A 24,580-nucleotide genomic window follows, 5' to 3' on the forward strand; every position below is an offset into this window, starting at 1 on the left:
CTGGTCTACTTCCTCAGATGACTGGAGTCTAGGAAGGTGCCCAGGAAGGAACAAAGCTTTCATAGAACTAGGGCCAAAACAGATGGACCAAACGAAGTGGCTTCTGGTGTCTTTGGAGGCATGGTATTCAAACAACACAGACCTCCTGGCATAAAGCTGCGCTCTGGTCCTTTGGACTGGAGCAAAAAGGAGCTCAGATAATCCGGCTCCTGGCAGCGAAGGTTGGGTCCTGCAGCCATGGCCTGCTTTGGGAGCAGTCAGTGCAGTTGGTGTGGCCCTGGCCCGCTTGCGGCCGGAACAGACTCAGACCACTCTTTTGCACTTGTCTGCTTCGGCCTTTTGTCTCCTTCCTGAGATGCATGGACCCCAGTTCACTCCATGCATCTGAGGAAGGAGACCTAAGTCTACAAAAACTTATGCTACAACTTCTTTCACGCAGTTAGTTTCAAAGGTGCTGCAAGATCCCTTTGCATAGTGATATTCCAGACTAACAAGGCTATATCTCTTAAGTCTGACCACTGTTGCTGATCCTCTTTCCATTTTAAAAACAATTTGGGGTTTGGGCCAATGTCTGATTTTAAGCAAGGATCTCCTTGCTCTCTCAGACACCCATCGCTGCAGCAATGAATGACAACAGAGACTTTGAAGATCTGCATATGAAATTTATTTGGAAAAGAAAATCCTCATTTCGCCCCCTTCACAGCTATTCAGGGAGGAAAAAAGAGGGACCCAAACCCCCAAACCAGAATATCTTAAACTATTGTCAGAAAGAAAGAAGAAAGAGAGGAAAGTTAGAAAAGATTTATTTTTCAGTCACACCCACAAAAAGAGTTATATCCTACTGACCAGACTCTCTCAAACATTATCTACATATGGACAGATATTTATATATAGAGATATAGAGATATATCTATATATATATATACACACACACACACACACACACACATACACTCCCACATACACACAGAGGAGAGAAAGAGAAAGGGCGAGAACATACACACCAATGTTAAAATCAGTAAAGATATGGCCAGAGCAAGGAATATCTGTGTCACTGGACAACTCATTGTTTCTGCTTGAATTATTATTATAGTCAACCCTCCATTTTTGCGGACTTGGGATCCATGTCTCTTGCTTATGTGCAAGCGGCAAATGGAGGAGGATAAAATGGGGTGCGCACCCATGGGCACATAACACCATTCAAGGCAATGGGGCTTGAATATTGGAGGTTTTCGTTTTTGCGGAGCGGGATCCAGAACGGATCCCCCGCAAAAACGGAAGAGCAACTGTATTTGCCAATATCCTAGAGTATATCTGCACTTGCTGGAGTACTCAGAGCTGTTCCTGGAGTATTCTGGCCTAAATCTCCTTCCCTGGAGGTCTTTAAACAGAGGCTGGATGGCCATCTGTCAGGGATGCTTTGATTGAGAGTTCTTGCATAGCAGAAGGGGGTTAATCAATAATAATAATAATGATTTTTATTTATATTTCCTGCCTCTCCCTGCGGATTGAGGTGGGATTACATCAATAAAATAGTACAAGACAGTATAAAAATATAGTTAATAAAATACTAACATTAGTGCAATAAAATAGCTAGACAATCGTCGAATCATCCAATAAACATACAGTCATAGTCCGAAGTGGAACATTTCATTTTAATGATCTCCTATATAAGGTTGGGTGGGTAAGCCTGCCGAAGAGATCCGTCTTAAGTGCCTTCTTAAAGGCATCTAAGGTGGTAATAAGATGGATCTCTTCCGGCAGGGTATTCCACAGTTTAGGGGTCATAGCAGTGAATGCTCTGTGGATTGGACTGGATGGCCCTTGTGGTCTCTTCCAGTTGTATGATTCTATGGACCTTATCGCACGTATTTTGGTGCCCGATTTGGGCACGGGCCAGGAATGCTTGCACACCGAAACTGTGCTCAAAATGGCCCCATTCCATCCCCGGCACCAGGCCAGCCCTATAAGTGCTGAGGTGTGTCCTTTTGCTCTGCCAGAAAGTTTCTGGGGAAGCAAAATCTAGTGCCTCAGCAATGAATAGGAACGGCCTGGTGCTGGGGATGGAATGGGCCATTTTGAGGACAGTTTCGGTGTGCGGTAAAATCCGTTTTCCTTTGGCAATGTGTGGGAACCAAAATGCCTGCAATAAGATCCATAGAATCATACAGTTGGAAGAGATCCCAAGGTCCATCCAGTCCAAGCCCCTTCTGCCATGCAGGAACTCACAATCAAAGCATACCTGACAGATGTCCATCTAGCCTCTGATTAAAGACCTCCAAAGAAGGAGACTCCACCATCCTCCAAAGGAAGGTATTCCACTGTCTTACTTTCAGGAGGTTCTTCTTAACACCATGAGTTACCGCACCGGAGGAGACTCCACCACTCTCCAAGCTTATATATTCCACTGTCAAACAGCCCTTACGGTCAGAAAGTTCCTCCTAATGTTGAGGTGGAATCTCTTTTCCTGTAGTTTGAATCCATCACTCTGGGTCCTATTCTCTGGAGCATCAGAAAACTATTCATTTTACCTAAGAGAACACCTTAAGTGCAACTCTATGGTTAACATCTGCCAGAAGTTGGCCATAGAATCATGCTGGATGACCTATAAATGCCTAGAGAAGTGTTTTCTCTAGGAACATCTAGGTTTTAAAGCACAACTCCATGGTCAACATCTGGCAGAGTTGCGCTGGAGGACCGAGAGAGTCCTAGAAAGAACATATTAATCAAACTCACAAATAGTCAAAGCCGCAAAAGTCAAAGCCACACATGTAGAGAGACAACAGTACATCCCTAACTTCAGTCGTACTTTATCTGTGATGGCTGCATCCTAAGTAATCCTGGGATCTGCATATAAAGGGATCTTGTAGTACCTTTGAGACTACAAAATCCCTGTACATATCGGTATTCCAGAATAACACAGCTATGTTGTTTCTGAATCCTAACCCTGCAGTTTGGAGAATCAATAGAGCACTAGAGCAGATAATTCCTAAAGACGTCATGACACTGCACATCCCAGGATTCCACAGGATAAAGGCATGGCAGTTTAAGCGGGATCCAAGTGCTGCAATTGGAGAGCATGAAAGGGATACCAGCCATGATTTGGGTGAGGTGGGTGTCAGCCACAATGTAAAAGGTGGGGAGTGTTCGTGGAAAGAAATTAGAATGCAAATAAAAATTTGCATCTTATGTTGAAAATGCAAAACGCAAACTGAAATTGGCCGGCCGGGTTAGATTCCCATTTATCCAATGAAATCTATGATTGTAAAGAGCAGATGTTGTTAGATTATTCTGCTAATGGTCCCAGTTCGGATGCTTTGTTCTTTGTGAAAGTAACATTTCTGCATCCACCGCTTTTCCAACAAGTGGATTTTGCATTTTTGCAACGGGGATTACATCTCGTGAGATGCTAGGCTTGAATGATTTGACCTCATGATGCCAGCAAACCATTTGTTCTCTGCCAACACTCAGCTGGAGCTCAACTTTAATCAGGAAATATAAATTCACTCAAAGATCTGGCTTTTTAAAAAAGAACTTGTATGTTAATAAAATCCAGAGTTTCAAACAGGCGAAACTAAATTGAAATATTTGCAAAGACGCAGAAGATTCTCTCTACTTCACTCTGACAAAAGAAGGGCTTGACACCATATTACCCAATTCTAATATTCATTTTGAAAGCAGCTAAGTTGATGAAAGTTATTATTTTACAATCCTGCTCTTATGTTGTCTACAATCCCTTATCCTCCATATCCTCACTGCTTCTACTGCACCATATTCCTTCTTGTTCTTTTACGGCTTCAGCTTGGGCCCATTGATACGATGTGTTTATTGCTGGAGGGCCTGTTTTTCGATAAGCAAGGAAGTCAGGGGAGTTTCATTGGAGCCCTGGTTTAAAAATTATGCAGCTGAGATACTCCATCCCAGGCTACGATGTGTAACTTTACAGCCATGTTTCTACTTCTCTGGCAAAATACACAACCCTTCTAGTGAATTGTGACACATAGGCGAATACCACACTACACTGTTATAGCACTATTATTCCACCTTTACTGCTATGGTTGCCTTCTGTGGCATTCTGAGCTTTGTAGTTTAGTGAGGCCTAATTGCTCTTTGGATGATGATGATGATTTTGATGAAGATGATAATAGTAATATGTTGCTTTTTTTCTGGGACTCAGAGCAGTTTAGAATTTAAAAGAACAGTACAATTACAAACTTGCAAAAATGAATTGTAAATGTCCTTCTCTAAATTGCAGCTCCCAGGATACTATAAGAGGCAGCCACAGCAGTAAAAATGGAACAGCACTATAACAGTGTAGTGCAGAATCGTCCCATATATCTCTGCTCCCATCCTGAGAATCAAAACATTGCGCAACGGCACAATCCAACTTTACGCAAATCTAGGTTGGTTTGTGGTGACTGGACTTCCCAACAGGTTGCCCACTGGCATGTTTTTGCACCATGTTTGGCACACAGGTACGCACTGACTCACACAGAAAGCCACATTGGTTTTTCAGGTGTGCCATCAACGTGTGTTTCCAATGACTGGTTGTTCTGCTCTTGGTTTTCGTCCAGAAATGGAGATGATCCTTTAACACATTTCAGCAACATGTGTGTATATTATCCCTTAATTTTTTCCTGATCAAATAGTATACTTCTAGACTTGCTCCCCACCTTGAGACGTTGGACCAAACCTCCTGGGTAGTTTTCAAAATGCTAATTTTGATGCTTCCACAGCAAAAGGGATATGAATGACTCCTTTTTAAAAATAGGGATGGTCTTTGTCTTCTTCATCCTCACAGGCAAGAACAAATCATTCCTGCCATGCTCCTTCATAGAATCATAGAGATGAGAGCACAAAGATTTCTGCATCGTTCTCAAGTGCTTTGGGACACATGCATCTGTGCAGTAATCCACATTTTTATACCTAGAAAACACACTTTCTGCACAAAAACCCTGCTTGTTGCAGAGACACACACATCTCCCCCCAATGCAGAAATGCATGTGGTTTTTCTTACAGAAAACACATTTTCTGTGGAGAAATGGACTTTCTGTAGTAAAGTGCACAAGTTTTTCTGCACAGAAATACACTTTTCTAGGCATGTGCCCATCCATGTGTTTGACACTGGGCACCTCATTTCTGACCTGAGAGGGGCAAGTTCATGCCAGGGGTGGTGGCACTGAGTGGCATGGTGGCCACTCCATTGCTGGTGAAGAGCAGCAGGGATCAGAGAGACCCATGGCTATGTCCCCCTAGCCAGGGTCAAGGCATCAAGGTCCTTTGGAGGTCTCCGTGGATGGTGCCATTGCTCCCACCAGGCTCTGGAAACATAGCCAGATAATTCTCTAATGATGGGGGGTGGGTGGGTGGGTGGGTTGAAAGTTGAGGAGGAAGGAAGAGAATACCAACCTTTGCAATGACCAAAAAATTTACATATACTAGCATAAGGTGCTTGAGGACACCACTGATGGGATGCTAGCCATCAATTGCATCCTGAACCTGTAGGGTTGGTGTTGTAGGTGACGGAGAATCCACTAGGAATTTGAAAATGAATTAGTCTGGGAAAGCTTAGAATCGTAGAATCATAGAGTTAGAAGAGACCACAAGAGCCATCTAGTCCAACCACCCTTCTGCCATGCAGGAACTCTCAATCAACGCACTCCCTATGGCAGATGGCCATCCAGCCGCTGTTTAAAGACCTCCAAAGAAGGAGACTCCATCATTCTCAGAGGGAGCGTCTTCCACTGTCAGACAGTTCTTACTGTCAGGAGGTTCTTCCTAATGTTGAGCTGGAATCCCTTTTCATAGAATCATAGAATTGGAAAGTTGGAAGAGACTTCAAGGGCCATCTAGTCTAACCCCCTGCCATGCAGGAATTCTCAATCAAAGCATACCCAACAGATGGCCATCCAGCCTCTGTTTAAAGACCTCCAAGGAGGGAGACTTTTCCTGTAGTTTGACTCCATTGCTCCAGATCCTATTCTCTGGAGCAGCAAAAAACTAGCTTGCTCCCTCCTCAATATGAGATCGCTTAAAGGGCTGTCATATCACTTCTTCACTGTCTCTTCTCCAGGCTAAACAAACCCAAGACCTTCCTCATAAGGCATGGTTTCAGACCCTTCACCATTTTGGTTGCCGTCCTTTGGACACTCTCCAGCTTCTCAGCATCCTTTTTGAATTGTGGTGCTAGAACTGGACACAGGATTATTCCAGGTGGGGCTTGACCAGAGCAGAATAGAGGAGCACTATTACTTCTGGACCAGGCTGCAAATCATAGAGTGCATCTACGTTCAAATTTCTGAACCTTGCTGCATGTTCAATCCCTCTCAGCCTAACCTGTCCCAATTTCTAATGTGATAGACCTAGGCACGACACTCTGGTCTTCTAAAAAGGAAAAGCAAACTTTGTTTTAAAATCCTCTACCTAAATAGCTTTGTCTCTCTAATCAGTTGGCCCTCCACATGTCCGGCTTGGATTTTTGCAGATTATTTGAGGGTTTGGATACATTCTCTCTAGGAATTTCTAGGTCCTCCTGCCAGAGGTTGCCAGAGAGGTGTGCTGGAGGACCTAGACGTTACTAGAGAAAACATTTCTGTAAGCATTTGTAGGTCCTGCAGTGGGATTCTATGGTTAGCGTCTGGCAGGGGTTGTCCACAGAGTTGTGCTGGAGGACACAGAGATTCCCAGAGAGGTCTTCTCTCAGGTTAAAAAAACAACAGTCTTTTTTTATTCATGGTTTTCCCACTTTTATGGGGATCCTATGCCCTAACTGCAATGAATGTGGAGGGACTAGTGTAAATGGCTAATCCCAAAGTATAGTCCATGAAGAACTTTGTTGTGCCTTTAGTTTGACTATGCCATAATATACCACCTACCAAAAAGTGCCAGCTCTACCCAACATGTGCGGAGGTTCTGCTCCAATTGTGCCTTTCCTTTGCAAAGTGGAACCCCTGTTCATGATCCTGTTCACTGATTCCTTACTCAAAATAACACTGGAATGGCCAGATCAGTCCATCACTCAGCGGACTGTGCAACAGGCAGCACTGTCATGCATTCAGTCATTTCCCAATGATCAGTCCAACTCCCACCCATCTTTAAGGGATGCACTTGGGTTCCTAGCTGGTGTAGAGCCCTTTGCACAACCAATTACACTTGTCACAGGGCTTGTGCAACCCTGAGTAGGATATAACCCTTCTTCAATCACAAATAAAGTACAACTGCTTGCAGAACATCATTGACACACATGTAAAACTACAACAGCTTTTGGCACATGGTTACCTTCCCATAGCTATTTGGTCTTTTAAAGTATAAGACTGAGCCGGAACAGTGCAGCGATTTGTTTACTGGACTGGGGCCCAAGGAGACCATGGTTTCAATCCCCACTTGTCCATGGAAACCCACTGGGCAAGTCACACTGTCTCAGCCTCAGAAGAACACAGTAGCACACCTTCTCTGGAGAAATCTTGTCAAGAAGACACCAGCAAATGATTGCCAGATATTAGAGTTGACTTGAAGGCACATAACCACAACACAGACATATGACCGAGTGACAGATGTCCTCATCTATGGACAAAAGGAGGACAGAAACCCAGCAGGAATAGAAATGGTAGCCTCCCCCTGATTCTTGAAGGGAGGTTGGCCTGATGCTGAATATCCACCAGTAGATGCGGTCCTAGGGAGCCATTTTGGATGAGGCCATCGAGGAATGACATTCAATGAAAGGTGAGCATTTCCTTATCATCTTGTTCCCATTCTTCCATTTCAATGCATCAAAGTTCTAAAATTCTTGCAAGTAAGCAATGTTTCCCCCCAGGAAAGTGCTGACTTTTCCATCTCATCCTTTCTCTCTTTTTGCAGTGCAATATGTTGGACATTGACTTGGGTGGACACCAGAACAGAGGCCAAGTGAAAAACACCCCACCCTTTGCTACAGATCTCCAGCACCTGGGATTTAGATGCTACCTGTTGGCAGATCCAGGTTGTGAACTTTCCTGAGGATCAAAAAGGGTCCAGGGATATCCCCTACATTTTGATTGTCATAGTCTTGCTTCTTATGAATGCCATGGTGCAGCCCTCGGTAGGCGACACTGTGCACATCACTTGCAAAAAGGAGACCAAAGTGAGATGGACCTGCCACATCTATGAAGCCACGTTGCCAGGGATAGCAAACCAATAGTCCTTTCTCATACCTCTCGGTGACAGATCAGGGAACTAAAAAGTATACATATGCTTTGTTTGCAATGCAAAGCATGCATTGTAGAGAAATGAAGAGGCCAAACCTTGGGAACAGGCCAGCAACTAAAGCAAAGAAAATGCCAATTGTTGGAATGACATCCAAACCATGGGACTGAAGAGTAAAACTAAGCTGGAGAGATTCTTTATGTTACGGCGAGCTCTAAAAAATCATGGGTAAAGACACCGAGACTCAGAGTTTAGCCGTTGAACCAATCTGTCATTTGGTCAGTATCACACTGGAGCTCCATGTAACAGAATTAGGGGAAAAGGGATATAAATCCTCTAAATAAATAAAATAGGTGCACTGTTTGCACCAGGTCCATTCGTTGATCCAGAGAAGAATGTCCTGGGTAACATGCATGTCCAGTGCAGAGCTGCTGTTATGTTGCTACAACTGCATTTACACTGCAGAAATAATGCAGTTTGATATTGGTTGAACTGTCATGGCTCCATCCTATCAAATCCTGGGATTTGTAGATTGCTGTGAAACCAGAGCTATCAGAGAGAAGACTAAATATCGTACCAAACTACAAATCCCAGCATTCCATAGCACAGAGCCATGGCAGTTGAAGCGGTGTCCAACTGTATTAGTTCTGCAAGTGCAGATGCAGCCTTAGATGAATTGTAGCTAGTGCATCCCAGGTTTTCTGTTGGGTTTCTGGATGGTGCATCATAACAACAACAACAACAACAATAATGTTTAGAACACTTGGCCTGTGGTCTTAGAAAGGGAAGAAATTACAGATCATTACCAGAAGGGTTTTGCTTTTGAGAACTCAGAAAACTTAAACACAACATTAGGAATGTGGGAACGTTGCACAGTTTTTTCTCATTGTTGATAAGAAAAGGTGCCTCAACCTACTGAGAAACCCCATTGGGAAAGTGGCCAACTGCTGTAAGATTTTTCTTAATTCTGGATCCCCCCCACCCCATAAAATAAATTCATCTGGGCAAAAAGACTTGGAGCTGTAAACCCACAAATTGTTATGCAGAAAATGGCAACTGGTGCACTGTTTTCTGCAGGAAAATGTTGTTTTGTACGAAACCCAAGACTTTTAAGGAAATTAATTGGTCATTCAAAATACTGAAAATATGAAAAGCAATTGAAAAAAATGTGTAAATAAATATATATTGCAAACTTGTCCAGCAGAAAAGGGAAAAATAACTTTTACAGCTCTGTACTGAACATGGATGTTACAGAATAGCACCATTCTAATGGTTTAAAGAGTTTTTAGTCTTTTTAATTGCATTTTATCCTTTAAACTTGTGGTGTGAACTATTTTAAAACTGTGTTGTAAATAATAATAATGATAATAATAATAATAATAATAATAATAATAATAATAATCTTTTATTTATATCCTGCCTCTTTGTCCATGACAATCGACGAGGTGGCTTACAGATTAAATTCTTTAACTCTATTTTAATGTTCACTTTTTAAATTGTATTGGTCTTTTAAACTGCTTTCCTTGGGGCTGAGAGAGTGTGACTTGCCCAAGGTCACCCAGTGGGTTTTGTGGCCGAGTGGTGAATCGAACCCTGGTCTTCAGGGTCGCAAACCAAACCATTATGTCACACTGCCTCTCAGACATTCCTGAATTGCAGCTAAATAAAACTACATATTCTCCTTCCTCTTGTGTGACTGAGACCTAACCGCACCAGGGCAAATAATTCTTATTTTTATGGGTATCACTCTTGACAGTGGTCACCTTGTTTTGACCTTGGAGAGACCCATGCCCGCAGGGGTGGCACCAAGTGGGACCATGAGTCAAAAGGCAGCCACTGTTGTCTCTGAACCCCCTCCAAAAAAACCCACAGTGGATCCTTGGTATCCACTGGGGTTTTGTTCCAGGACCCCCTGTGGATACCAAAATCCATGGATGCTCAAGTCCCATTAAATGCTATGGATAATAGAAAGGTGTCCTGTATATAAATTTGCAAAAATCAAGGTTTGCTTTTCAGAATTTATATATATGTATATTTTTAAAAATTTAAGCCATGGATGCTTGGATCTGTGAACCCATGGATAAGGAGGGCTGACTGTAATGAGTTATTTAAATGTGGAATAGGGGAAGAAGCCCCAAATCGGGTGTGGGGGTTGTGAAGATATCTGAACCCAATTCGGGGGTTTGGTGCTGCATCCTATAAGCAGGATGCAGCAAGCCTGGGGAGAACTTGGGGTAACCCATGTAGACAAGGCCCAGGATGGGCCCTGTCTGGTCGCCTTCCCCCAGGATAGTAAAGAACCATAGTGGCATCCCCAGGGATTGACAGCTGCCTTCAAGAGGGCAGACATATTATGCAAGGACCTAGCCAACTGTTCCTTGTGCAACACTGACATCCATACAAATAGACATGTAATGCCCAGTGATACAATGGTATGTCACCAACACAATACCCAGACATACCAGGCAGCAGAGTCTCACGTATTTCAGTAAGGAATGGCCTTTCTCCTCTACATCAGGGTGGGCACAGTGTTACCTGGGCTCTGTGTGTGACCCCTGGACCCCACGTTTGTAGCTCTTTAAGGCCCTTATCCTGCACATGGCCCTCCAAAGCTACCCAACTCTTTCATGTAATTTTAAAAATCATTCTAGCGTTTGGGGAACGTTTGCCCCCAAACGATGCAGAAAGCCCAGTCGAAACAAGAAAACATACAAAAATACCCCTACTCCACACTTACAAACACCCCAGAACCTTGCACTACCGGCAAATAGGTCCGTTTTCCTCTCCAGTTCCTCTCCCAATGGTTGACAGGAATTGATGTGATGTTCCTTCTAGTTGCCATTTTGAGAGGGACTGCAGAGGATTCTCTGACGATGCCAGCCCCAGATGCAGGAAAACGCCAGGAATAAACTCTTCTAGAACATGGCCACAATAGCTCCAAACCCCACAAAAATCTATGAAAACAGAAGGATTTGGGCTTGCTGGGTGTAGGAGGTGGTCCAGAAGAACTGGCCCATGCCCCCCATACAGTTGCCTATTCCTGCTATATACATGGCTTTCTGCCCAACCGTGGCCAGCCTGACATACTATTGTCATTGCTGGATTTTTCGGAAGGCCTGTCTCATCTGGGAACATTCAGAGCGATACTGTTGACAGCAGCCCATGCCATGTCCGCACTTGGCCACCTCTCAGATGTTTGGGATTTGATTGCCGATTCGCAAGAGGCATTGTTTCTTGGGTTCCTTGAGATCCTGAGCAGGTTTGCGGTGGGTCACAATCAGTGAATTCGGACAATGCACAGAATCATCCATTCACACAAGGATATAAGTTCGTTGGTTGCTTGTTTCCAAGGGCTGCTTGACAAGTCTTTTCCATGGCCAATGGGCCCTAGAGACGCACCAACCAGTGCTATGGCCAGAGACACAATGATGCCAGGACTGTGGTCATCTGGGTTGTGCTGTGCCCAGTGGTGGGGTGGGTGTGATCTAGCCCCCCAACAATCTCCTCTTGCAGGTAATGTGAGGCAGTTGCTGCAAAGCGCATATAAAGACTGCATGTAACATCTCCTGGGATCACAGTCAAGTGGAGCTAAATGCATACTTTCTCCTTCCCATTTCAATCATGAACACTGCTCTTCAAGAACCCTGGAGACTCAGCAAAGGCATCCAGACCAATCTTGGCATGTTTCACACTTGGAAGCATCTGCAACCCCATTAGCCCCTCTGCTTTCTTGCTTCGGGCAAACAAAGCTGTAGCTCAAGTCTATCTTCATTCTTATGTCTGGTAATGGGAGCCGAAGAACAACGGTGTATCCCTGTGTGTGTCCCTGCAACACCCTTTTGGGTTGTGGTAGCTAAATCGATTGCACACATAAGTGGTCACAAAAAAATTTGGCACTCAGAATATTGTACATTGAAGCTCACTCACAGGCCTACCCTGTTGACACTGCACTATAGACTATGGCTTCCCCAGACTTCCAGATGTGTTGGACTAGAACTCCCATAATCCCACAGCCCCCTATGGGAGTTGTAGTCCAGAGCCTCTGGGCACCATGCTTGACTGCAAGACTTACCCACTAACACAGATTCCATTGGCACTACAATGAAAGGCAAGGGACATATGCTACTTACTATGCCCAGGTTGCTTCTTTTCTCTCTCTTTTTAACAAGAAGTGGACAAGGTGCACAGAGAGCATGCATCTTGTTTTGAACCAATATCGTGCTCCCAGAAGAACAAGCCAACTACAGAAAAAAGGGCACATGCTCTTCATGCACATTGTTTTAAGGAAAAAATGCATCACTTTGGGGGGTGCTGCACTGGTAACAACAGAAGGGATGTGACCCCCTTGTTGATTTGCCCCCCACTCCTCCCCAAACCATTGAAAGTTTCTCATTTCTATTGAAAAGCAACCCAACGATCACCCATCTAATATCTAGCATGGCTGTGAATTTTGCATCAATGAATCAAAAATTTATGCCTATTCCTTTCCATTTCACCGTGGCTTGAATAGAAGGCATTTCCTCAAAACCTGTTCCCAGTTTTAGGTTGTTGTTTTTTCTTTAGCACACACTGAATATTGGTTAGAGAGGAATCCATGTTGACATTAACAATTGCTTCCTCCATCTTTGCAGAAGCGTAACTTTCCCCAAAACTTGTTGGCTGATGTTACCAAGGAGTAAATACATTTTGGCTTAAGATACCAGTTATAGTGAAGCAAGTGATTTGGGGAAATTCTGCTGGGTAGGGCATTTCGAGACCACCCCTGCTTTGGATCAGACCCCTGACCAGTCACAGCCCAACAGGTTTTTTAAAAGCCTTCAGATATTAAAGTAAAAATGAGTGCCTTTCCTCCACTGCCCTCTATTATGTGACTCACTAGAAGCTTAACCAAGGCCCAAGCTGGACCAAATTTCCAGAGATCAAGAGGATGTCCAGGAAATAAACTTTCAGAAAACCTGTATATTTGTAAAAAGGGTAGAGGAGAATTCTGCCCATCGCTGGTGGACTGGGTGGCCACCCTGGGCTACAATGGGAAACAGGCCCAAGTTGCATCACATTGTGGTCCAGAACCAGTGTGACAAAGGGAGAATGATACTTAAGAGCCTTATCACATGAGAAAAGAAAGCTAAGTGGAAGTGAGAGACAAGTGGCTTTCTTCTTGCCTCTCTGCATGACGTCGCAGCACTCCAGTTCTCCTTCCAGGGGGAGATGGTAATAAAAGCATGCCTTTGCCAAACAGATTTTTCCCGCCTGACAAAAGTCACACTTTTACGACTGTCCCTCCCAGGAAGAGAACAGAAGTGCTTCAACATCATGCAGAGAGGCAAGGAGAAAGCCGCTTCTCTGTTGCTGCGTCTCTGCTTTCTTTTGTCATGCGCTAAGGCTCTTGTAAATTGGCTGTTTGCAACCCCTGGGGTAGCTGCTCATTTGCTTACAGATCGCCATTGTAAAGCAGAGTTCTTTCAAGCCTGAGAACCCCTCGGTGGAATATAAGGATATCATCCAGTCCTGCAGGAGTGAATGCTTTCTGAGCATCTCCAGCACCTGAAGACTTCCCTTTTCCTTTACCTGAAAACCAGAGACTTTGGCTTTGCATGGGTTAACACACATCTCACCTGGGCCACCCCAAAAGAGCTCCGTCTCTAGCAAGACATGAATGGGTCAATGATGCAATGTTTGAACTAAGGAAGCGGTGCCAGCGGGGATGGGGAGGAAAGGGTTGTGCATTCATTAAACTCAACAGTGCAAGAGTGCAGTCAACAACTGCAAGCTGGCAGAGTTCTGGGGTTAATGGATGAAGCTGGTGAGAGGCAGTAGAGCAGCAAGGAGGACGGCTGGGGTATGGGGTGTTGGAGTGGCAAGGGTATGTGTGGCTAGAAGAAAATGCCTGCAGCGGGTGGAGCTTGTAGTATAAATAAGAACCATGTTGGTTTGTTTCCAAAATCAGCCCCATCCTTTCCCTGGAGGGAAAGGGTTACAAAAGTTGCACTTGTGTGTGTCCGGTCCCTGCAAAGTGGGGGAGGCGGAACAGCTTCCCAGCTCTACCTCCCAAAGTGAGGCATCATTCCAGCTCCACCTCCAGGTGCCCGTCTTCTGAGTCAAGGCAGCCGTTCATCTTGATGCCGTCATTGTCTCCCATGGTCTGCAGGTCGTATTCTTCGTCCAGGAAGTCCAGGGAGTTGTCGCTGGGGAGGCCCCGGATGGTGAACTTGTGTGACACTTTGGTCCAGTGTTCTCGGTTGCTGGCCACCCTCTCGTAAAGCTCGGACGACTTGGGGAAGAGGTCCTGGAGCAACCTGCAGAGAGGGGACAATGGAAACAGAGGCCTCAGAATCATGGAATCATAGAGTTGGAAGAGACTCCAAGGGCCATCTAGTCCAACTCCCTTCTTCTGCCATGCAGGAAATCACAATCAAAGCATCCCCGACAGATGGCCATCCAGCCTCTGCTTAAAGACATCTGAAGAAGGAGACTCCACCACCCTCCGAGGAAGGAGTGTGTTCCACTGTTGAACAGCCCTTATGGTCATAAAGTTCCTCCTAATGTATAGGTGGAATCTCTTTTCTTGTAGCTTGCATCCATTGTTCCACGTTCTAGTCTCTGGAGCAGCAGAAAACAAGCTTGCTCCATCCTCAATGTGACACCCCTTCAAATACTTAAACAGGGCTATCAAAACACCACTTAACCGTCTCTTTTCCAGGCTAAACATCCCCAGCTCCCTAAGTCATTTCTCATAAGGTATGGTCTCCAGGCCCTTCACCCCATTTTGGTTGCCCTCCTTTGGACACGTTCCAATTTGTCAACATCCTTTTTGAATTGTGATGCTCAGAACTGGACACAGTATTCCAAGTGAGGTCTGACCAAAGCAGAATAGAGTGGCACTATAACTTGCCTTGATTTAGAAACTATACTTGTATCGATGCAGACTGGAATCGCATTGGCCTTTTTAGCTGCTGCGTCACACTGTTGACTCATGTTCAACTTGTGGTCTACTAGGACTCCTAGATCCCTTTCACACATAGTCTCCTTAAGCCAGGTGTCCTTGTCTGCATTGGGCAGGATACTAAATGGCCATGAGGAGGGTGCATTGGCAGCAGAGACACTGCAGACACAGGGACTGAATACCCCCTTTCGGAACACCCATAACAAGACATGTGCCCTTGGAATCCCTTCAGACTCTTACATTTCTGTCATTTTTATTGATTTTGTGACCCATTAATCATAAAATGATCCAGGATCCTGTTAGCAATATCTGCAGGTATAACGGTGACATTATGCCCATTGTACCTGCGTATATCGCTAACAAGATCCTAGATCAGTATGTACAGAGATCTTGTAGCATCTTTGAGACTAAGTGAAAGAAACAAGTTGGCAGCATGAGCATTCATAGACTCTAGTATACTTCCTCAGGTGCATTACAAGATCTCTCTACATACTGATTTTACAGATTAACACAGCGATATCTTAGGATCCTAGATCATTTTACCACAAATGGGTCACAAAATGAATAAAAATGATAGAAATGTAAGAGTCCGAAAGGACCCAAGGGCCATGCCATCCAACCTGTTGCCATTGCAAGAATCCACACAGTTTTCACGTTCTCCATGGGGCTTCTCAGGGCTTTAGCTCATGAGCCATTTTCACAGCAATCATGTCCATTAAAAAAATATCGCATGTCTTTGCAGTTGTGTGGCTCGGGCTGCTGCCATCGTTGCTCTCTCTTCCAGCCTTTCTCTGAGGCTGAGAGACTATGCCTTAGCTAAGGTTACTTAGTGGGTCTCACCTAGTGAGTGGCCATAGTGGAGTTCCACATGCACAACTTACATGCTACGCTCAACCCATGTGGGTTCCTGGCCTGGGACTACATGCATCATGTCCTACCCATCATGACTTTTGGTTATTTTATCTGTATTATTTTAACTTTTTTCCCCAACCAATTCAGGAGCTCTGCTACTGTTTGGGAAACGTGAGGGGAAAGGAGGAGAGGAGGGGACACTGACACCACATGGCTGCCAACTGCGCAACTGCCCTGGCAGTGACGTTTCACCCCTGGAACTTTTTTCAACTGGGAAGTCATTGACAGGTTTCCCCTGTCAATGAAAATGGACACAGGAGCTATGGGCTAGAGGCATCATTGTGCAATAAGCATTGCCAAAGATGCTTATTAATATCCTTTAATGGCAAACAGATTGCCATTCCTTTCCCACCACAACCACAAAGAAACTGACCAGAGATAAAGCCACACACTTACTTGTAGATGGGCATTGCAATGTGCTCCATGAAGCTGATCTGCAACTCAGGGATGTAGGCTTTCTCCCGATCCATCATCTCCATCGGCCGGTTACCCATCGCTTTCTCCTAAAGAGAACATCGAGCAAGTGGTCATTCAAGGCTGCAAAGCATGGTCTCCTTTCCCCACATTCTTTTCTTTGCAGGAAGTTGGGAAGGACATATGGGTCCTCCCAAAGGCCACCTGGCATCTTCTGAAATCCAGACCAGACTCAGGGATGTTATTCCAATTTTTTTTAATGTGACCTGTTATTGCAATGGAATACATATGTACTCTTGTGAACATGTCATTAATTACTGAGGCCAGCATCCTGTTAGTGGCATTGTTGTTGTTGTTGTTGTTGGTGTGTGCCTTCAAGTTGCCATTGACTTATGGCAGCCTTAAAGTGAACCTATCGTGAGGTTACTTGGCCATATTTCTTTAGAGGAGGTTTGCCCTGGCCTTCCTCTGAGGCTGAGAGACTGTGACGTAGCTAAGGTTACCCAGTGGGTCTTACCCAGTGAGTGGTCACAGTGGAGTTTCACATGCACAGCTACACTCAACCCATGTAGGTTCCTGGCCTGGGACTACATTCCTGCTCTCTGCTCTAACCTATCTCTCTGCCTGGCAGGCTCCAGATATATTATAGTGCAACTCCCATTATTCTTAGCCAGTACAGTAGCAGCCCAGGCCCTATGGACCTTAGGAAATGCGCCCAATGCCCTGTGTTAGAATGTCAAACACTATGAACACTCCCCTTGTGAGGGAGACCTCCCAGCCATTTCTGCAGCTGACATCTGCACTGATAAGTGGAATGAAGCTGGGCAATTTTAGGGCAAAGCATTTACAGGAGGGTGGGAAGCAATAGCAATAGCAATGCAAGTACATTTCTATACTGCAAATTAGGTCAGTCAGAAAAATCAGCAGTAGCAGAACATGTTATAAACCATCCTGGACACAAAATGCTGTTTGAAAACACTGAAATTCTGGACCATGCCAACAACTATCAGGTCAGAATGCACAGGGAAGCCATTAAAATCCACAAACACCTAGACAACTTCAACAGGAAAGAAGAAACCCTTAAAGGGAACAAAGTTTGGCTATCAGTCCTGAAAAACAGCAAAATCAAAACCCAGCAAAATGCAAATGAAAACCACCCAGGATTAGGGTTGCCCAGCAGACAATGATGATTAATTAAACAGACACTAATCCTCTTTGCATATCCTCCCACCCAGAGGCCTTATGCACACACACACCACTCTCTTCCATGCCAGCCTTCTTTGAAGATGCCACTGCCACAGATGGTGGTGAAACATCAGGAATAAACTCTTCTAGAACATGGCCACATGGCCCAAAAAACCCACAAAAAACATTTCTATACTGGTTACTGCACTTAAGCACTCCCTAAGCGGTTTACAATGTGTAAGGAAGGGAAGCTGCTGGTGTAGTATCACATGGCTGTTACAGCTGGGGTGAAGCGTCTGGTCTTGTTCCCAGGGCCCAAGTTCAGACAATGACATAGACCTGGAGACAGGACAAGGAGACATGCCAGTGCTTGAGACAGACGGTGACGTTCCCCAGCAGCCATAGTACACAGACGTGGACTTGACAAGACCTACCACATACAAATGCAGACAAGTAAGAGAGGGGCTGTGATGCTCAAACCATTTAAAAAGGAAATGCTCATTAATCAGGCAACAGTTGCAGGAGACTGCCAGATCATAAATATACCAGGAACATCCTTGGGAAGTCATTGCTGACAACCAACCATTCTGGAGAAGTGACACTCTCATGTTTCTCAATTCCTGGCTCGTGTTTCTAAAGAACCTTGGAACTTGCATCATAAGCTGACCATGCTACTACCCCCTTGGACTAACTCACTGGATTTATTGCTGTACCCTAATGACCTGGACTGCCTGGACTCTGAGAACTATATACACCCGGCTGGTAAGCTTCTATACATGACTGGGGCTGCTTCTGTCTCATCATTTACAGACTTTTCTGGGTACTTTGCCCCCTGACTGGCCTCCAGGATGGGACATGAAGACCTCATGCATCTCTTGGGGTTATTTGAAGTTGAATTTTTTGGGGGGGGGGATTGCAAAGAAGTGACTTTTAAGTAATTCCTTATTGAGAAAAAGTTATCTCCTGGGTTCACTATGACTCAGTGTGTTCCAAAAACATAGCAAAGGTGCTCTCATGCCCATAGGGTATTTGGGGAGGCATTTGGAGGCAAGAAATCCCAATTAGGAATGGGTATCCATAGGGGTGGTTGCCTGCGCAAGTGCCCCTGAGAGCCTAATATGACCTCTAACTCCCATTAGTTTCCCATAACTCTGTTACAGGGTTGTTTTCTGTTGTTTCTACGTACCAGATCTCCTTGGGAGAAGAACTCTTTGTAGATCAGCTCCTGGAAAGCAAAAGCCATTGATTATACAAGGTTCAGCAAATTCTGTTGTTGTTGTTGTTGTTAAAATATTTCTATCCTGCCTGTTATGGTGGGATCTCAGGCAAAGTTACAAGTAAAAACAGTTTAAACAGCTCCAGACAGTTTCAGATTTAAAACAAACAAAAAAATAATTTAAGCAGATGAAAATCGCATTGGACAATTTATTATGCCAAAACAGCTTGAAATGTTAAAATGCTGTGTGCATGAATAAATGAGGTTTCAAAGGCATTAACAGAAAGCTGTGTTTGGACAAAGTGCCTGAAGGAAACCAATACAGGCCTCCATGGGGAGCTGCCGCAGAGAAGACCCTGCTGCCATGCCCCATTGCTGTGAGATAGAGAAGGGCCTCTTCAGGACATCTCATTACTAAGGGAATCCTGCTGTGTATTTACATCAGACTTTTATCCATCTAACCCACCAGCCATCTACTTTCCAAGGTCTCAGGCAAAAACCTGTCTCTAGATCAATCTGCGCTGCAGAAATAATGCTGTTTGACATCGCTTTAAGTAAACACATTTCTCAAAAGGGAAGAGCAAATGTGGTGCTACTCAATGGACCTCTTAGCTATACTCAAAATGGAGGACGTTTGGAATTCCTCCTGGACACAAAGATGAAATGTAGGACATAACTGGGAAAGGGAGGGTGCCTGGTCACCCTGCAGAAGGCAGCCCCTTCCCACCAGTGTAGCAGGTCACATCCCCTTGTGAGGTGTCACCTGGTGTGGTCCGCATCCCCCCACTCCCCAAGTGACACCCCTGCACTGTCCCACTGGCATTGGACTTACCAGCTGCTGCTGCCCTGGTTCATCTACTGTGTGTGTGTGTGTGTGTGTGTACACACACACACACACACACACACACACACACACTTGTACAAGTCTAGAACTTTTAGTCAAAAAATTGATCCCAAAAACCTGAGTCGACTTATCCATGGGTCAATGTAAGTACTGTACTTTAACTCTTATTTAAACAAAGGGAACCATCCCCTATGAAAGGCAAGAGTGTTATCTGTCCTGGAAGCACTGACCCTCCTCTACTCTCTTATCCATCCAGCCTTTAATGTGAGCAGAAACAGTTGTGCCTGCTGGAATTTTGTAAATTCTTTGCCATTGTTTTCTTTGCTTCATCCTTTAGATCCTTTGTTACACACACCTAGTGTTACTTTTGACTTATCCACAGGTCATATCAAAATCCATATTTTTTACCCCAGAACCTACCCTCGACTTATACATGAGGGCGACTTATAGTTGAGGATATACAGTACTACTCACTGCGATCTTGCGGGTGGTTTTCCAGCCTTTCGTCTGGTCGGAGAGGTCGCAGGAGGTCATGAGAAGGCACAGCAGGAGACTATGGTGCTGCTTGTTCTTGGGATCGTAGCCGACTGGAGAGAGGAGAGAAAAAAAGAAACCAGTGTGTGTGTGGGGGGGTCAATTTGGACTTGATTTTGCTTTTTCCTAGGACTACCGTGACTTCTGAACAGTTTCAACAGTGACGCTATGAAGAAGACTAGATCCCCCCCCCCTTCTGCTAAAGAATAGAGCAAGGGGAAAGTTGAGGTTCTTTGTTAATGCCTCATTTTTCTGGTGAGGGTGGATGTACAGAGGTGGCTGGTCAGGGGGGGTGACCCTTGGAAAAGCTGTGCTTCTTACTGGAAAATGACCAAAATAGTGAAGGGTCTAGAAACCATGCCTTATAAAGAGAGACTTAGGAAGCTGGGTATGTTTAGCCTGGAGAAGAGAAGCTTAAGTGGTGATATGATAGCCCTGTTTAAATATTTGAAGAGTTTTCTGCTGCTCCAGAGAATAGGATACAGGACAACAGATACAAGCTCCAGGAAAAGAGATTCCAGCTCAACATTAGGAGGAACCTCTTGACAGTAAGGGCTGTTTGACAGTGGAACACACTCCTTCCTCGGAGTGTATAGTGGAGTCTCCTTCTTTGGAGGTCTTTAAGCAGAGGCTGGATGGCCATCTGTCAGGGATCCTTTGATTTAGAGTTCATGCATGGCAGAATGGGGTTGGACTGGATGGCCATTGGGGTCTCTTCCAACTTTAGGATTCTATCATTGTAAAAAATATGTAACTTTTATTGTTGTTGTTAAGTGCTGTCAAGTTGACTTAGCCATATGGCAACCCTATAAATACAAGACCTCCAGGTCTGGGGAGTTGCGTCCTCTTTGGTGGCCTCACGTGTGTGGAAAAGGGAATCCGGCAATGTCCGTCTTCATCTCAGGACGGCCATGACATAACAACATATGTGCAACTGTTGAACGGTGGTAGCCAGTGGGGTGACTGATGTGCCATGGCCGTAATGTGCAATGAGTACCACAGAGCGTTAGGCCTCCCTGCAGTGTGCATCTGGACACAGAGTCATAAAAGCGTGCCTTTTGTTGAACAGATGTCTTTTCAACACAACAAAAGACACACTTTTACGACCATCTCCCTTGGAAAGAGAATGAAAGTGATACAACATCATGCTAAAAGGCATGGAGAAAGCAGCTACTCTCCCACTCCGTTTCTGCTTTCTTTTCTCATGTGATAAGGCTCCAGGTCTTCTTCTGTTTTCTTAACTACAGACTCCATGATGATTAATGATTACGATATATACTCGTGTAGAAGTCTAGAAATTTAGGTCAACAAATTGACCCAAAAACCTGAGTCAAAGTAAGTACTGTATTTTAACTCATATATATCATACATACATACATACATACATACATACACACACACACACACACACACACACACACATATATATATATATATATATATATATATATATGATAAAAGGCAAGTTTAATGTGTCCTAGAAGCACTGACCCCGTCTACTTTCTCATCCATGCAGCCTTTAGTATGAGCACATATAGTTATGCTTGCTGGAAACTTGTAAGTCGTTTGCCATGTTTTCCTTTGCTTCATCCTTAAGATATTTTGTTTTACCCTCGACTTACCCATGGGTCCTATCAAAACCCATAATTTTGGCCCCCAAACCTGCCCTTGATTTATATACGAGGTCAACTTATAGTCGAGTATATACTGGTAAGCCGAGTTACAGAACATCTTTCTATGTCTTTTCTACACTTTTAAATATTATGTCAATCATCACTACGGCAGCTGAAACCCTACTTTTGCAATTTCTTCCTTAAATTTCACCACTCTCAGCTCACCTTCAGCCATCTTCTGGAGGTCTTTGAAGATCCTCAAATGGTGAGCCAGGTCCGTGGCCAGAATAATGTCTCTCATGAGATCCAGCATCCTTTGATAATCCTATTGGGTCAAGGAGACATTGCATTACTATTCTTTGAGTAGGCTATCCATTAGTCCAGTGGGGATCATTAGGTCACAGGACATTTAAGAACCTCTCTTCCCGTTCGGAAATGGCACCAGCAGAATGGTCAGTATAACATGGGAATACCATAACTGGGTCATTTTTGGAGTGCATTAATCAATGTTTCTCCCCCAAGAGACCACTCATAAACTCACCTTCCGGGAGAATTGGTCAAAGATATTACAGCCATGAGTGTTCAAGATGGCAATCGCTTGAGCAAAATGATGCCTCTGCAGGAAGATGACAAGAACAGAAGGAAAGGGAAGAAGGAAGTGTGTTATTGTTGTTGACCTGGAGACAATAATAATAATAATAATAATAATAATAATAATAATAATAATAATAATTTGTATTTGCCATTTCTCCCAAGGATCGAAGTGGGATTACATCATTTAAAAATACAGTACAATACAAATATGAACTATAAAATACTAACACTGAATTAAACATTCCTATTAGTTCCTTAAACTATATAAGCAACTGTAGTACTGTGAGAGTCATTGGGAGTGGAGCATTAGTTATGGTTTTATAAAGAATCAGGTGGATATGCCCGCCGGAAGAGATCCGTCTTAAGTGCCTTCTTGAAGGCATCTATGGTGGTAATAAGATGGGTATCTTCCGGTCAGCTATTCCACAATGTGGGGGCTGTGGCTGTGAATGCTCTATGGGAAGTCAATGTTAATCTTGTGTTATAATGTTCCAATAGATTCTTCCCAGATGTTCTGAGTGTGCGGGGCGGATTATGTATGGAGAGGCATTCCTGCAAGTAACTCGGGCCGAAGGTTTATATGATTTCCTCAAGTTCCTGCAATGCTAGAAATCTGAAGGTTTCCTCTTGGGGACAGAATTCTTATTGGGGTGCCAATGCCCTCCTTTTGCCCTCCCTGCCTCAGCTCCAACCCTGGGCGAGGCATGTATTGACCTTCTCTATCAGTTCTCCATTAAATGGAAAAGAAAATGACACCTTGTAAAAGAGGTGGGTGATTTTGGGGGGCTGGGAACTGATCCTCCGGAGAAACCTCACCTGCCAGCCCCCACACCTGGAATCTTTTATTTTTAATTGTCCTCCAATGGCTTCCAATGATTTTTTGTTTTCAAGGGGGGGAAGACTCTGGGTCCCAGAAAAACCACCTTGGGGTGCCTGCTAGTGGCCCATGGAACTGTTAGAACTTGGTAGTTCTGCCAGATGTTTGGGGGATTATGGGGACTGTGATATCCATGTATTGTGGGTAGTTAAGAGATATGGGCTGGTGAGAACTAAGGTTTGGTTGGTGGGGTCTGGGAAGGTGCAGATGGGCTGTTAACCTTGGGCTTCAGCTCAGCAGTTTGGATTGTGGTGGGAGGTTAGCATAGTCTGGTATTGGGAAGATGGCAAGGGTGGGCTGAAGGGGGATTAGGCAATGGGAATAATAGGTGGGGGAATACAGTTTGCACCTTTTGTTAGCGAGTGGAGTTGGGGATGATGGGGTTTTAATGTATCAGTTGTGCTGATAGATAGCCTGAATTGGTGAACTGCTGACTTTGTGGCTTTCAATAAAGTTCTGTTCTGCTTCAACAGACATTCATTGCACAGACGTTCTGCATTTCCTGATTCTGGCCAGAACCCTCTTTCCCTTCCCTTGCTTTATATTTTCCCTCCCATCCCCTTGAAGACAGAACGATGAACCTGCTGAGATAACTGAGAAGGTACATTTTTAGTTTTTACCTCCATGACAGAGCCTTCTGAGCTGTACAAGGCGGCCAGGACTGATTTCTGGAAGAGAGGATGAAGAGGCATCATGTCAGAAAGGCCAAGAAAACACCAGGAAGGCAGAGATGGGTAGAGATTGGATGGCATGGGATGCTGGCAAGGGAAAGAGGTCCTGAATTGGGGGCAGCCAATGATTTTTGGTGATTCGGTGAGGCAGTGTCCTCCTCTCTCCTTCATGCCTCGGGTGTAAGAGCGCATCATGTGCACAACCAAACCTCACAGTAATGAACAAGAGTGGAGATGTGGAGACCGCCTGGAACCCACAGGCAATGTTGTTTCACACCATGCCAGTGCCACCTCTCCATCCCTGCAAGAACCAGTGAGGCTGGGAAGGGAAGAAGCCACAGTGCCAAAAGAAATATTGAACTGTTTTCTTGGACGCATCATAAATCCTTCCACTCAATACCTTAATATTATGTGTCCTGACCAATGGCAAAGGATGGCTGCATCTGCACTGCAGGGATAATGCAAGTTTGATAGCACTTTAACTGCAGTGGCTCAATGCTATGGAATCGTGGGAGTTATAGTTTGTTGCAGTGCCAGAAATCTCTGACATCAGAATGCTAAAATATTGCGTGTGTGTTGTGTGCCTTCAAGTCATC

The 24,580-nt window shown here is 44.5% G+C and overlaps 1 protein-coding gene across 1 annotated transcript in view; it reads right to left on the bottom strand.

Moving 5' to 3' along the window:
* Window positions 1–14,084: 14,084 nt before the first annotated feature.
* LOC149320196 (cGMP-dependent 3',5'-cyclic phosphodiesterase-like) overlaps window positions 14,085–24,580 on the bottom strand; it is a 396,832-nt gene continuing 386,336 nt past the window's right edge. The window contains exons 25-31 of the mRNA XM_089513124.1: window positions 23,934–23,981; window positions 22,384–22,458; window positions 22,068–22,167; window positions 20,170–20,282; window positions 18,822–18,860; window positions 16,433–16,539; window positions 14,085–14,477 (exon numbers count right to left, since the gene is read on the bottom strand). Coding sequence (XP_089369250.1) covers window positions 14,243–14,477; window positions 16,433–16,539; window positions 18,822–18,860; window positions 20,170–20,282; window positions 22,068–22,167; window positions 22,384–22,458; window positions 23,934–23,981 — 717 coding nt within the window. The 3' untranslated portion in view covers window positions 14,085–14,242. The remainder of the gene's footprint in view (window positions 14,478–16,432; window positions 16,540–18,821; window positions 18,861–20,169; window positions 20,283–22,067; window positions 22,168–22,383; window positions 22,459–23,933; window positions 23,982–24,580) is intronic.

Source organism: Sceloporus occidentalis, unplaced genomic scaffold, assembly GCF_023333645.1.
Source record: "Sceloporus occidentalis isolate IW3139 unplaced genomic scaffold, rSceOcc1.0.p SCAF_2, whole genome shotgun sequence".
Classification (NCBI taxonomy): Eukaryota; Metazoa; Chordata; class Lepidosauria; order Squamata; family Phrynosomatidae; genus Sceloporus; species Sceloporus occidentalis.